Source organism: Megalops cyprinoides, chromosome 23 (assembly GCF_013368585.1).
Source record: "Megalops cyprinoides isolate fMegCyp1 chromosome 23, fMegCyp1.pri, whole genome shotgun sequence".
NCBI classification, from domain to species: Eukaryota; Metazoa; Chordata; class Actinopteri; order Elopiformes; family Megalopidae; genus Megalops; species Megalops cyprinoides.
This window is the reverse complement of record NC_050605.1, coordinates 9,861,919-9,876,572: the sequence shown is the minus strand read 5'-3', so window position 1 is coordinate 9,876,572 and position 14,654 is coordinate 9,861,919. Positions and strand designations below refer to the sequence as shown.

Here is a 14,654-nt window from a genome sequence, read left to right as displayed (position 1 = left end):
CACCCTTTCTCACGTTTATCTCCGTGAACGTCAGCGCCCACCGACACGCACCTCACCACAAATTTCATTGCGTAAACATTTTCAGCGTAGACGAATAAGTATCAAATCGACTCAATGGAATTTGCTTAATGTAATTAATAACCCGATTGGCTGGGGGACAATTGCATATATGTTATTAAAAACAAATTTCTCGTCAAGGGGTTGGGTGTTGCGTTCGAGCTGAAAACATTGGCTTTTGTGCGTGATATACTAGAATAGAAAGTGTACATTTGGTTGTAATGCAATTACTGAAGCTGCGCAGCAGTGTAGTTATCAGGACAGTAACGTTTTCAAGAGCAAAACGTGACTCTACAACAGTGAGTGTTATGCAACGTTCGAAGTTTTGTTCCAATGTGAGTAACTGTAGACAATATTATTTCAGCTGATTTAGTTTTAAAAAAATGTTGAGATTACCAATCAGGTGGAAAATGTGTATTTCAATATATTATGAAAGAGCATGTTACCTTATGTACATGTATGTGTACCATATGTATACACAGTATAAGATTCCACATAGTTTTGTATTTAGAGATTTAGTCTCAGATGGCAACATGCTTGTTGTTGTCTTGTGCTCTGGGAGACTGAGCTATAACCAACATAATCATGCTATAATGTCCAAAAAAACATTATAGCATGAAAAAAAAGCATTTAAATATTTTTAAAAGGTTAACACCTTGATGATGTGTTATCAGTGACCAGACTGGTCTTATATTGGGATTACTTACATTTATTTCACATTCAGGGACTAAAATGAATTTTTAAAACAGGTTCTTTGTAAAATACATTGTTGCGTGTGTACTAAAATCAGTATCTCTCCATTTTATCTTGTGAGTTAGACAAAAGGTCTTCAACACAACTGTTATAGATCAAACAAGATCACCCCGAGTATCAATGCAGGCAGCTATGTTCCAGCTCTGACTTAACATCACAAAGCTCACACAAACACAAGAGTAATGTGACTATTTTTGATTTTTAATTCAGTAAACAAAGTCCATAACTTCCATTTGCTTGAACACTGGTTATCTACAGCACACACCCAGTACCCACTCTGTCCTCAGTGCGCTAATAAGAATAATGTTCAGTAATAAACTTTAATAAAGCTTTGTTTTCTATTAAACACTTAAGTAACTTAGTTACATTATAACAGATTACATAAGAGCATCAACTAAAATTTTGTAAAGAGGGCTAATAGAAGACATTCACCTTTGCATAATGCAGTTTTGCATTTTGCTAGCCATTACCTACACTCATAAGACATCTGATACATGAGAAGCCAGTTAATTTATTGTTTGTCATTCAAAGTGCTAAACTGCTACTGCTAATTATTATAGCCAATCTGTTATTATGTAACAAATGCTTACTTAAGTACAAACGAAGGGCTTATTACTGAACTTTATCCAACAGTGTTGCCTCAAATGAACACTCAACAGTAACGAGTGTCTACACCCAACAAGATGGCAACCAGCTTGGCGGTGACCTCAGGTGATAAATAGAGGCTTTTCCTCTCCTCTTCCCTGCCACTTATCTCCATACGGCCCTGGTGTTTAACAGGGATGATGGTCTGGTACTCGTTTTCTGGAAGAGAAAAGGACAAAACATATCAGAGTACTGACAGTGAGCAGCCAACTCCAACAGAACTCAGAGCAGGAGCCAGACACCCGTACAGCATGACTCGTCTGAGTGGCAGCAGTCACCGGTTGGAGGATTCAGTGGTGAGCAGTTTGGGACGCGGGGCTCACCTGGGCGCTGCCTTGATGATGTTGTCCACACGCAAGATCATCTCTGCAGCCTCAGCTGCACTCAGCAGCATCTGTCTCTTCACCTGGAAGCTCTCGGTGATGCCCAGCTCTGCCATGTCGCCAATGGTGCCCTGGGTCATGTCTGTGAGGGAGAACCAGGTGCGATTCGACTCAGAGCCTCCCTCATTCTCGCGTGGCAGAAACCACCCAGAGCTCAAACAGGTAACAGCAGGCAGGGAGCCCAACAACAGTTTCTGCAAACAACTTTTGCTGATCCATTTTCAGTATGCAGGCTCAATACAAACCCAATTTTCGTACACTACAAAACAGAACATGTTAATCTCATCAATGGGAGTGACTGATTGCTAAAGTTTTTGAGCCAGACTGTTAAAGTCTAATGTAGAGAAGGACATTTGGAAAGAGAGGACATTTCTGAACTCACTCAGGCCGAAGGTGGTCTTGTTCTCCATGTGAGCGGCTCTCAGCTGGGCCACCAGGTCTGCACTGTCATAGCCAGCATTGTCTGCGATGATGGTCGGCAGCTGAAACCAGACCACAAGTGTAAATTATCTCCCTTACTTCTGATGCTATAGGTAAATCTGAACGGGAAACACACACAGTAAGGCCAGCGAGTGAAAGAGGCAAAGGAGCAATCGCTCTGGTTGTACACTCAGGGGTACACCACACTGATGCTCCAGGGCTGCAGTACCTACAGGCTGTCGCTCTGGCAGGCACTGAACCACCTGCTTCAACCAATCACTGTCAAGACTGATGAAGTTCACCGTCACTGTCATTTTCGTTCACTGTCAATATCATTATTTGCTTAGCAAACAATTTCATCCAAACTGTCTTCATTACACACTGATCTATGGAAGCAGACATATACTAAAGTAACCTAGGTTAAGTACAAGTGCAGTGCCCAGAATCAAATCTTCTCTTCCTCTGCTGAAGTTTAAGAGCAGCCACTCACCATGCTCAGCGCTTTAGCGAAGGACTCCATGGCCACCGCCTCCTTCCCTGGTGTCCTGTTGGCCAGGTCTGTCACTGCTTTGGCCATCAGCATCTCCGAGCATCCTGAGAAGGGGACAGGACAGAGGGCGGCCGGGTGTGACACCTTTTGATTGGCTCACGGCGAGAGGGAAGTCCCGAGCGCGGGGTTGACGGGAGGAGACGGAGAGACCGCCGTGTGCTCACCTCCTCCGTAGACCGTGCGCGTCTCCTTGATGGTCTGGGCGAGGACGCAGAGGGCATCGTGCAGCGAGCGCTCGGCCTCGTCCAGGATCTGCTGCGTGGCGCCGCGCAGGACGATGGTGCAGGCCTCGCCTGTGAGAGACAGACATGGGGCCTCAGCGTCATTATCTGCCACCCATCAACTCACGCTGACAGGCAAACTGCACACGCTCACACACGCAGTGCCTCTGCGGTCGGTCAGTCACAAGCCCTTGCAATTACTATAATATTCAATATTCAATGACAGATCACACAGGTGGAATGACATCATACTACACACAGAATTCCATGCTCATTATACAACGTGTGGCCATGGTGACTTACCCATCGCTACTCCGGAGAAGTGGATGAGCGTGTCCTCTCCGATCATCACCTCCTCGATGAGCTTGCAGTGACCCATCTTGACCAGCTCGGGATGGTCAAAGGTTGACGTGATCTCTCCCCCTGACGGGAAAGGGTTCAGGGCATGACTCAGCTCCACCCAGTTCAACCAGTCACATCAGTCTAATTCTGCTTACAAGGCACTTATGTGTCCATTAGAAAACCCGGGGAAAACACTTGGTTTGATGCACTGAAAGTCATAAATGACCAGCGTAAGAGCCCCTCATTTAGTGTTTGCTGTGTGCAAATATACTCTTTCCCTGGTCATTGTTCACAGAATAGAATCTTACTGTGTAGACACTGAACCTTGGGCAGATATGAGAAGCTATGAATGTAAACTTTTAAGAAGGCTATAAATGTTATTGTTAAAACCCTGTACATGTTGTAAAAGCAGGGCTCTAGCGTTCTGTCACAGCGTCGGTGTAGTGGCTGTACCTGTGACCAGAGCGAGGCGCTCCACTCCCACAAAGTCTGCGTGCTCGATGGCCATCACGCCCGCCGCGGCAAACAGCTGCTCCGGGTAGTTGTAGATCAGCTGTCTGTGGACCACACAGCAGGCCGTGTCTCAGCGTGACAGCACGACACACTGTCGCAGCGGGACAATGCACTCGCACACACACTCACTGACAGCACAATACAGGCTCGCAGACTCACAGGACAACACATTCAACTGCAAACAGTGCGGAGTTATCTGCCGTCTCAGGTGTGAGCACACCTGTGTCTGGGTTTGTGTCTCAGCTGACTTGTGATGGGTAACCTGTTGGCTCCGAGTTTCGCACAGAGTGGGAGCTGCTGTTCGACTTTGCTCTGTGCTTATGGGAACACTGGTGTTTTGCCTATCGATTCTGTGCTTTTTCACGTGAGGAGAGAAGACGGTGCTTGTTCTGGAGCTACCTGTTGATGAAGCAGTTGATGCCGTGCTTAAGGATCCTCTCGACCTTCTCCTTCATCTTCTCTTTCTCCGCCAGCTCAATCTCTGCCACCTTCGCTGTGGAGTCCACCCGCACCCGGGATCCAAAGATCTGTGTAAAACACAAACGCCTAGCTGAAGCCCAATGCTATCTGTGCTGTAACAACACCCTTATGTAGCCTCAACGCTAAGATTTCATTACACCTCAGCAGAGAAAAGCACTGCAGACTCCTTAAAGGCAGCATACGCCAATTGTTTCACAGTGCAAACTTTTGTTTGCTCTTAATCACACTAATGAAAACTTTCTTATGACCACACTCATTTACCTTAAATGTAGCATATTCAAACTGTTCCTAATCATAACAATTATGATTTTGCATGATTAGGAATTTTATTCTTTTGTCCATATGCATATCCCTTATATCACCACTCTAGATTTCCGATGTGCCTTCCACATCATGGACCCTGAACAAGGGCCAATTAGACCTAGTCCTGGAAGGCAGCAGTATCTGCAGGCTTTTGTTCTAGTCAGACATTAATCACCTCTCTCAAGTAATCACTGTCTCCACTGAGCCAATTTAGCCTTCAACCCCCAGCTCAGAGAGCATTACTGGTTTAAAGACAGCTGGCCAACCTGCCACACATAGCAGCTAGTGCTGGCCCAGAGTTGATTAGCACTTCCCTAAGGCACAGCATCAAATCTGAAAAGAATATCCGTTTCTGTGGGCTCCATTAACACACAGTCTACAATGCCTTCAGGCCATAAAGTGGCAGGACGGCTTTAACTCGTATTCAGATATGCTAATGCTGGAGCTATGCTTCCAGCTCTCTGTGGCAATTACATCGTTCAATGTGCTCTGCTCAATAAAATTTTGATCGGCTGACACTAAAACGTAATGTAATTGGGTGTGGTTCCCAAGAACTCAGATAAAATATGAACTGGGACAGATGACTGGAGCTCAACTTTTCACCCCAGACTCCACGTCAATAAACTGAGTATGTAAATGCCCTCTATCAAGGACTTATTTTTATTCAGTTCATTGTTTTCCCTCAGTCTGTGCCACTCTCTCAGCACACATCCATCTACTGTTTGTGACCTAGGATGTGAGGGCATGAACAATGCACTGTCCAGAATCCCACCTTGATCTTGTCTGTGTCCATGCCGGTGTTGGCAATGAGGATTTTAGCATTCTCCAGTCTCTTGGGCTGGTTGACTCCGATCTTCTTGTCCAGCAGAAAGCCTATAAAATGACAGAACATGGTGTTCTGTGCAATCAGTATATAATCATGCCAGAAGAGAGATATACTTCACATAATAACTTATGTGGTTGTTGTGGCAAAATAAAACCCGAGGGAGAGTACTTGGCTGGACGCAAAAAGTATTATCATATTGCCCTTGAAAGGGTAGAAAGATGTGTGAATGTCTGTGGGAACAGCCACACATTTTACTTGACACTTCATTCATCAACAAATCCATAAATTGTGCTTCAATTTAAAATTCTGCAAGCATACAGCAACTTCAGACATTACCATCACCGTAATACCATGGTGAGTCATTCCATATCAAATCACCCAGTTTGAGAAAAAATTTGTTTTGGTTGAATGTGTATGGCAACAAGAGCATGACAGCTCATCCTTTAAAAAAAATTATAACTCCAGAAAGAAGCTCAGCAACAACCCCAAATTTTTATCAGATCATCTTCAGATATAGAAGAGTACATGGTAAAAATTTGAAAATGATGGTTAACTGCACACATGGTCAAATGAGTACCTGAAAATAGGCTATTTTGAGGAAATTTTAAAATCGAGCACATTTCAAAAAGTTATCCTGACATGCCTATAACAGTAACATAGTCACTGCATACATATGGCCTAATATGTCATAAATGACAGGGAAAAAAAACCTCTGAGTACTTTATCTAGCATACTGTTTGAGTGAGAAGCTGTCAAAGGGGGTGTCGTTTTGTTATGTTTTGAATTTTCGGCCATTTTCAGAGCCGGGTAGGAGGAAAAGTACATAAGATATACCTGATTACATTTTTGAATTCTACAGAAGAAATTAGCTCTAGACACAAAGTTTCAAAGCTGTACATGCCATATCAAAGGAGCTATGAATGTCAGAAGTTGGACCAAAAGGCTCGTTCAGCAAAATGCATAAAATTGATAGGAGATACAGACCTAATATTTGGGATTTGTCCCCAAGTTTGGTATAGGAGTACCTGTGAATTTTTTCAGGGAAATCTGAGAGGGTGACCTGGGACCCTCTGGGTGATTTGATATGGAATGACCCTGGTTTAATTTCTCCCAATGCATGCTAACTAGCATTTGCATCAATTTTATGAAGGTCTGTGTTGGCGGGAGTAAACGGCATGTTTCTGGGTACAGGGAGGGGGTGTGTGGTATGGAAAGGGGATACAACAGGGGGTGCGCTTCATACCCTCATCCAGGTAGGAGTCGGTGAGGCTGCCGCCCAGCTTCTTGATGACGTGGATGGCTTCCAGGTTTCCGGAGCCCTTGAGCCGCAGCACGGCCTCCACGGCCAGCTTGGAGAAGTGGTCCTTGTGGTGGGTCAGCAGCTTGGACGACAGGGTGGTGCGGGCGATGTTCAGCAGGTCCTCCTGGAAGCGTGCTGGGTCACTCCTGAGGGAGCAAGCGGGCGACAGGACTGTAAGGGTGTGTATTTGCAGCATTCAAATGTAGCATGGCTCCCATGACTAACAAAATTACAAACACATAGCTTCCATTTTTTTCCACAAAGCACTACAGTGAAGTTACTCTGGGTAAAAAATGATTAATGGCTGAGAGCTACTTTCATGCAAACTTTCAGGCAGAAACATTATATAAAAACAAATTAGCTGTCAACTTCTGCTGCATTTTGAGTCTCTCCTCCATGAATATAAATAAATATTTATCAAATGCATCTTTTTGCTCCTTAACCAGCAGTATAATACTGAAGTCTATCTCCATAGCGAATAAATTGTTATACATCAGAAGCCATCGCGCGCTCCTTACAAAAGAGTTATTTTTAAGGAAATAAAACAATTACTGCCATGTAACATGTTATTTAAGCTTCATTTCCCATTACAGTACCCTGGAAAAGTAAATAAATATCTGAATGTCAACCCCAAAGAAGGGGTTTTGCTGAATACAACACACACAAAGTGTGTGTCCCCCAATTTGTTCTCCATCCAACACTGAACAATGCAAGGTGCGACAGAAAGCTAATTAAGACATTACACACGTGTGATGGGGACCCCTTGTGGACAAATATCTACCGATGAACCAGTTTTACTTTTAGCCAAATTACCATCATATAATACTCTGTATGAGAGCACCCCTGTTCACCTACTGCTGGCTAAAGTTAAAGCCTCTTTCCCTGCTTACCCATGATCCACGGCAGCTGCCTTCAGAGCCTCACGAGCGGCCTGCGTGGCCTTCCTCCACCCCGAAATGATGATCTGGGGGTGGATCTTCTTCGCGATGAGGAGCTCCGCTTCCTGGAAAGGGACATCATCCGCAGTCATTACACCACATTACCAGAAAATGGGAATCGCCCTCTTGTCCAGTAGCAAATACAGATCAAGCAGGGCAACAACAAATGTTGAGAGGAAAAAAAACAAATGCACCTGTACGCTCTTTAAATACACTTGTGAAGGTGCATTCCTTTTTCTGTCAAGTACAAAAAAAAAAAATGCAAGCACAAGAAACTACTGACTAAAGAAGCACCGAACAAAACTGACAAAAAATGTACCCCAAATACCAATACATCCAAATACTTGAGCACAAAAACTGAGCAGGGCGTCACTGAGAGCCCTCATGCTGGAAAAAAACACTTCAGTAATGTGCACCCCAAATGCGCAGTCCTGTACAGTCCTTGTACTGTGGAGATATGGCTAAGCATCTCACCCTGAGGAGCTCAGCAGCCAGCACAGTGACGGAGGTGGTGCCGTCCCCTACTTCATCATCCTGGACCTTGGACATGTCTGAGAGCAAGCAGAGCATAACGTTAGTGGAACCGAATGTGACATGCGTAAGGCCAAGCAGACACAGCACAGTACTGGGCTCCCTTAGAAGTGGAAACAGAAACAGGAGTGGAGATGTGAGAGAGATAAAGAATAGTGTGAACGGGATAATTTTCAGTCATTCCCCTTGAAGGAAGAAATCCCAAGAAAATTTGCAGCAGAGCTAAGTTTCACTGACTGTTTTGCTTCTCATTTCCTACAGAGATGATCCTTTATTATTGTCTTAAGATAGAAATGCCTTTTCAAAAGAAAATAACTTGTCAAAGCTTGACTTGGAAAAAATTGTTTTATTAAAACAACTCAACATATCAAAAGTCCATTCTGAAAATGTTTCTCAAATTCAGGGTTTCTTGTTCGTTTAGCATTTGGTCGGCTCAGGTGAAACTCATATCGTAAAAAGCACATTTTTGTGTTTAATCAGAGTGCAGTGCATTCTCTGTTTGTAAGCAGCGGGACATAGTTCTGAAACACAGCACTTACCAACCAAAACTTTGGCAGCAGGGTTGTCAACTCCAATGGCCTTGAGGATTGTGGCTCCGTCATTGGTCACTGTGACTGAGCCCTCTCGTCCACCGCCCAACAGGATTTTGTCCTGCATAGATTCACAGGATTTTGCACTTCAGTGGAGAACCGCATTTTTAGAGGAACATATGCATGCATTACACTGATGTTCACAAGGGACATACCATTCCTTTTGGTCCTAGTGTACTTTTAACCAGATCCCCAATGGCAATGGCACCAATGAAGGAGGACTGTGAGGACAGACAAATCACATTAGGAAACAGCTGTGGGACCTCAAACTGAGAGCAAAAATCATAATAGTGTATGAGAAGGGCCAAGAATTGTTGGCTTAATGTAATGATTCATTACCTATGTGGATTTGTGGGATAAAATACAGGATAATACTGTCCAAATGAAGGTGGTTCAATACCTTACATTTTGATTAATTAACATTCTACACTACGTTACATATTACATTACTGTCATTTAGCAGATGCTCTTATTCAGAGTGACTTCCATACTTCACTATTTTACATGTTCCTCATTTATACAGCTGGATATTAACTGAGGCAATTCTGGGTTAAGTACCTTGCCCAAAGGTACAACAGCAGTGCGCCGGAAGGGTAATTGAACTGGCGACCTTTCAGTTACGAGTCCTGCTGCTTATACTATGCTACACTGCCGCCCCTATGCTCGTCAGCACATATCAACGTACATCGACAGCATCAAAGACTAACGACACCGTTAGCTCGGTATCGTATGCTAAACTGCTGTGTACCTGTGCTAGCTTCAATTACACATGGGCTCACTTGTGGACTGGGGTGAAACAACAATTAATCGATGCAGTCAACTTAAGACATATGACCCAACAGTATCAGTGTGCGGTACCCACCATGCGGGCTGTCTCCGCCTTCTCCTCATCGGCGCCGTGCTTGAAGATATTAACTGGAGCCATTGAAAGGGACGCCTGCGGGACAAAATGACACGGCCCTCTCTGTCATTAATGACATATTCTGATGACCTCTCGGGTGTTGAAAGACTGTGGGTGAAACTCAGATGAAACTTTAAATAAATCGAACACACACAATTGCAGGGTCACCGATCATACAATCGATTGTCATCGAGGGCTGGTGCAACGCTGAGAGTGACGTTTAATTCTGCGTTATCACACGGCTAGCGTTAGCCTAGCCACGCCATTCTATCCACCTAACTAGTTAATCGGAGAGAATTTCTTTCAGAGGTGTGAATGACCACCGTAGATAGCAGATTAGCTATCATCAGAGAATCCGGATTTATGCATCACGCTGACCGGCAACCGGGTTAGTTAACGTTAGCTTCTGTAAACGTTGCTGAAAAGTGACTAGCAAACTACCTACAGAGAGGGCACTGAATTACCTAAATGAACCAAATTAACTAAAAAAATAAATAAATAAATAACCGTGTGCAACTAAAGATGATTAAAACTCGCCTACTATTTGAAATACCTTGTCTAGCCGCTTATAAACATTTTGTTACACGGTTGTGGGTGTGTAGCTAACTGAACGGAAGCTGCGCCGGCTCCTTAGAAACCGCTAGAAGCTTCGCCGTGCGGCCTGCTGCTGCCCACCATGACGTGACGAAGGCAGACAACCCTGTACTTTTATCAATAAACGCAGACGCGCAACGTTATTTAAGCACACTACTTAACGTATCCTCAACCACTGCCAGCAACTGGCAACGTCGTTTACAGACAAAAAAATACCTTGGTTAACTCGCTGCACAATCTGTAATGGTCATTTCCATTGTTGTCTATGAGTAACTGTTAGCAAAGTTAGCTACGCGCACTGCGTGCTGGCTGTGTGAGCCTACACGAAGTCTTAGTGAACAGTGATTCAGCCAGAATTCAGTTTTTGGTCTTTGCGTTTCTACGCAGTAAATACGAGCTTTACTCCACGAAGTCGCAGGTAATTTCACAGTAACTACCCTAGCGAGCTCTGGCGCAGGCAACCCATGTGCTTTTTTGCTGCTAAAACAGCAGCATACTCGATTCAATGGAAAACATCAATAAGCTGACTTGCAATCTAAGTGACTTAGCCATATTTGTCCTACATTTTTACGACTGTCAATGCTCTCTGAATACTACTATAAGGAGTTAAAAGCCAAAAAAAGATTGCGTTTACCATGGTTTCTCCGGTGCAGGCAGCTAACCTGTCTGAGGGCCTCGCTCACACAAAACTTCCCAACTGCCTCAGCATCCGAATGGCGACTGCACCGTGACGTCACAGCGCTCGACACCCCCTTTGCCTTAAAGATCCAGCCTTACATTTTTGCTGTTACATACACCCAAACCTTAATTGCACCCCCATTTTCACTGAGCAGAAAACTGAACAGGAATGGAACCTAATGTATTTATGTTATGCATGTCTGATTGGTCGCTATTGATGCTTAGTGTACCCTAATTCTGCATATCTGCACACAACGCAAGGTCTTAAGTCATCACAATTCTTAAAACCGCTTAACCACAGCCATTACCCATATGGTGTCCGATTTTCGCTAGTCTGCTAGCTGTTAGGTTCTTACAAAATGGCAAGATCGTTAATGGAAAGTTGAATCGTATATCCAAAAGGAAAAGAAACAGTAAACCTTGAACAATTACGGAAACGCATGAAATGTGTGTTCCAAAGACATCAAGAAGTTTAGTAGTGTCTTTCACATCATGAGGCTGTCCGTAAATAGAGAGGAACATCAACTTTCCAGCGACCGCATAAAGTTTTCAGCATTACCAGAGCAACTTAACTGCGTAACTACTTCATCGTCAATGACATTCTTCGTGTAACCCATATTTCAAGTTGAACGACAAGACAATCACTGTTGTTTGGTTTGTCTTTTATTTTGCCATGCTACAAAAATAAGTTGTTGCACTGATGGCGTATGACAAAGATGCACATATCACAACAATATTACAAAAGACAGTATGCTTTTTTTCCTTTTAAAAATACAAACATTTTGGTAAACTAATATTCATACCTGAAAAATGCAAATATCAAAATATATTTTCAATAAAATATCCGTACATTATTGTGACGTGTGGCATGGCTACTAACGTGAATCACTTTATTCGCTGCATAGTAATGTCGCGATTTTTACACATCGGGCGACCCAAGATCAAGATATTAATGTTTACATCAGCGGTGAACCCATAGGCTCATCTTTTAATGAGCATTTTTTTTCTGGAAATAAATTGTCAGGGGACTTCATAACCACTTTATTGGTTTGATGATATCTATTAATAACATTAACTACCTTTTTATACAATTCCTATATTTAAGCATTTTAAGGTAGGTAGAAAAAAAAACTATCATTTTATAATGCAAGTTAGAACATACAAATCTTACAATATAATACAAAGGAATATAACCAATGAACAACTGGACTTGAGACTCGAGGATCCTATGAATGTTTGACAGTTCATACATAAACAGCTTTGTTTATTCCATTTTGTCAGTGTTACCAGAAGGACACTTGACTATATTGTGAATATCTCCAACAATCAGCAATTAGATCCAGGAGGAACAAACCATTTACAAACTTTGTGCACGAGATACAATTTTTTTTACTGGAACAACCTAAACCATATTTTCAGCTTTCGTACGATGGACATAAAAATTTGCCCATTTGTATTATGTACTTTAAGTGCAACCAGGGTGATCTGACATAACAGTACAACTTCATACTCAAAGTGAAAATTTGGCATATACCCCATGCAGCTGTATTTTAAACTGTACTGCACACTAGGTAACCTTCAGATACTGATATTTAAGTAGCATGTAGTGTACCCTTTTGAGGTTTGAAATAACTGATCAGCTGTTACTGTTTCGTACCATAAAGAATGGAATGTTTTCCGACCTCATTGTTGGCCTATTACAACCAATATAACAAGGTGCTGGAAAAAAATGTTCAATTTGGTAAGAGAAAGTAGCAGATTACCAAAAAGAACAAAACAGTGCTAAATGGCATGCACCTGGTCTACTTTAATTCCCTTTCAGGTTGAGCACAAAGTACTTAGTGTAACTTGTGAACCGTGTTTAAGTCTCTGAATAGTGTTTTGTTTTGATATTTGGAGACAAAGGTTAAAGAAGAAGAAAAAAATAACAACCACCTGAAGTCCTTCCGTCTTAAAATAAGACGTTTCTTTTCTGTTTTTAGTGTCATTCTGTTCATTGTAATAAAAAGGTGCAACTTTACACAGTGCTTTGCAGGCTCACATAGGCAGGTCAGTACTATTGTGTCGTGTTTTCCTGGAGGTACCGTCGTCGCGGGGCAGTGCTTTCTGCAGGCTGGACATGGCGGCTGTGCGCTCAATGTCGATGACCGCGTACAGCTCTGTCCTGCGGGTGGGGGTCTGGGGGAGGGGGGTGGTGGGGGTCTTGGGCGTCTGGGGCCCGCTGGAGTCCGAGCCCTTCTCCTTCTCCATCTCCACCTCAATGTAGTTGAGCTGCCGCGGGGGCTCGGGAAGGCCGGGCCGCCGGAAGTCGAAGTTGAAGACCGTTGTGGGGGCCGTGCAGTCCCGCCGCCGGCCCGAGTCCAGTTTGTGGGCGCTGAGCGGCACCGTCACGTTCTCGGTGTTGACGTAGTTGTGCGCGGGGTCCAGCGCGTGGTGGTGAAGGAGGTGGAGGTGGAGCGGGTGCGGGTGGTGGTAGCCGTTGAGGGACGGTGTCTTTGGGCTGAAGGTGTCCTCGTCATCCTCCTCCTCCTCTTCCTCCTCGCCCCCGGAGCTTGGCTTCGGGGCCTCCCAGACAGGGGGCAGGGCGGGGAGGTTCTCGTAGTTGAGCAGGGCCGTCCTCCTCTGGGCGGAGTTGTTGGCGTTCTGGGCGTCGGGGGTGGGGATGGGCGGGCGTACACGGCGGGGGGCGGGCGCCGGGGCGGGGCCGGTGCCGTTGACGTGCTCGTAGGTCGGCTTGCCCCCCGGCGCGGCCTCCTTGCGTTCGTCGCTGTCGTAGCCCGTGTCGCCGTCGCCCGGCTGCCCGTTGAGGCTCCCGGGGGGCGGAGCGGGCGTGGCCGCGGGCTCCCGGGCCCCGCCCCCTTGCTCCAGCAACCCCGCCGCCTCCCTCTGCCTCTCCTTGGCCATGAGCTGCCTCTGCACAGGTGTGGGGCCCAGCACGAATTTGACCCCCGCGGACTCCAGCAGGACCCGTGGCTCCGGCAGGTCCGGCGGGGCCGCAGCCTCAGGGTTGGACAGCCGCAGCTCTAAGGGGGCGTGTGCACTGCCCCGACTGCGCCGGTCCTCCTGCATCCCCGTGGTGTTCACGTAAGTGTGTACCTGGCAGGGAAAGGGGGACGGTCACCATCACGCCCTGACATACCCACAAAGACCAAAGCACACAGCCACACACTGCTGAGACTGCATCAGTTCTGCAATATACCTTTTAAAATCAGAATACACCAGAAGTGCTCTTGTATCAAAATGGACCCAAAAACAACCTATTTGTTTCAAAATATGTGTGCAGTGTTTTTGCAGACTTTCTGAACGTTTAACTGTACTGTCCAACTTTCTTTTTTAATTTCAAAGGGACACTGAAAGCTGCAATCATTTTTCACACTTTAATTGATTTTCCACAACATCATGTTGACTCATGGTTGGTTGGAAGTTTCAATTCATCAACTTTCACCACTAGATGGCTCTCTTACACATGTAACGCACCATCACAATCACACTGAAGGTTTGATTTTGCCATTGGATCACAAAAAAGAGGTCAAAACAACCATGCTAATGAGACAATCAGCAGCCAAAAAAAGCCACAAAAAACCCTTGTCATGTGGACTCCACGCCCTATGAAATACACGGGATATGCT

General features: G+C 44.7%; 2 protein-coding genes across 2 annotated transcripts in view; both read right to left on the bottom strand.

The window, feature by feature from the left end:
• Positions 1 to 990: 990 nt before the first annotated feature.
• On the bottom strand, positions 991 to 11,051 carry LOC118770238 (T-complex protein 1 subunit beta). The gene is made up of 16 exons (XM_036517790.1): positions 10,982 to 11,051; positions 9,715 to 9,789; positions 9,008 to 9,073; positions 8,802 to 8,913; positions 8,206 to 8,282; positions 7,684 to 7,796; positions 6,737 to 6,939; positions 5,440 to 5,540; positions 4,284 to 4,411; positions 3,825 to 3,928; positions 3,333 to 3,452; positions 2,973 to 3,101; positions 2,749 to 2,852; positions 2,221 to 2,320; positions 1,779 to 1,920; positions 991 to 1,614 (listed from the first exon to the last, which is right to left on the bottom strand). Exons 1-16 carry the CDS (start codon positions 10,982 to 10,984, stop codon positions 1,584 to 1,586), a joined length of 1,608 nt encoding a protein of 535 aa, XP_036373683.1. The 5' UTR covers positions 10,985 to 11,051; the 3' UTR covers positions 991 to 1,583.
• Positions 11,052 to 13,062: 2,011 nt separating this feature from the next.
• Positions 13,063 to 14,654, bottom strand: part of LOC118770418 (fibroblast growth factor receptor substrate 2-like) — a 29,368-nt gene continuing 27,776 nt past the window's right edge. The window contains exon 7 of the mRNA XM_036518068.1: positions 13,063 to 14,121. Within this exon, the coding sequence (XP_036373961.1) occupies positions 13,063 to 14,121 (1,059 nt within the window). The remainder of the gene's footprint in view (positions 14,122 to 14,654) is intronic.

Excerpts from the sequence above, each read along its gene's own strand:
- LOC118770238 (XM_036517790.1), bottom strand. Across the intron at positions 4,412-5,439 it reads TGGACACAGACAAGATCAAG|ATCTTTGGATCCCGGGTGCG; the intron begins GTGGGATTCTGG and ends TGTTTTACACAG. Across the intron at positions 2,321-2,748 it reads TCGCTAAAGCGCTGAGCATG|CTGCCGACCATCATCGCAGA; the intron begins GTGAGTGGCTGC and ends GTCTGGTTTCAG.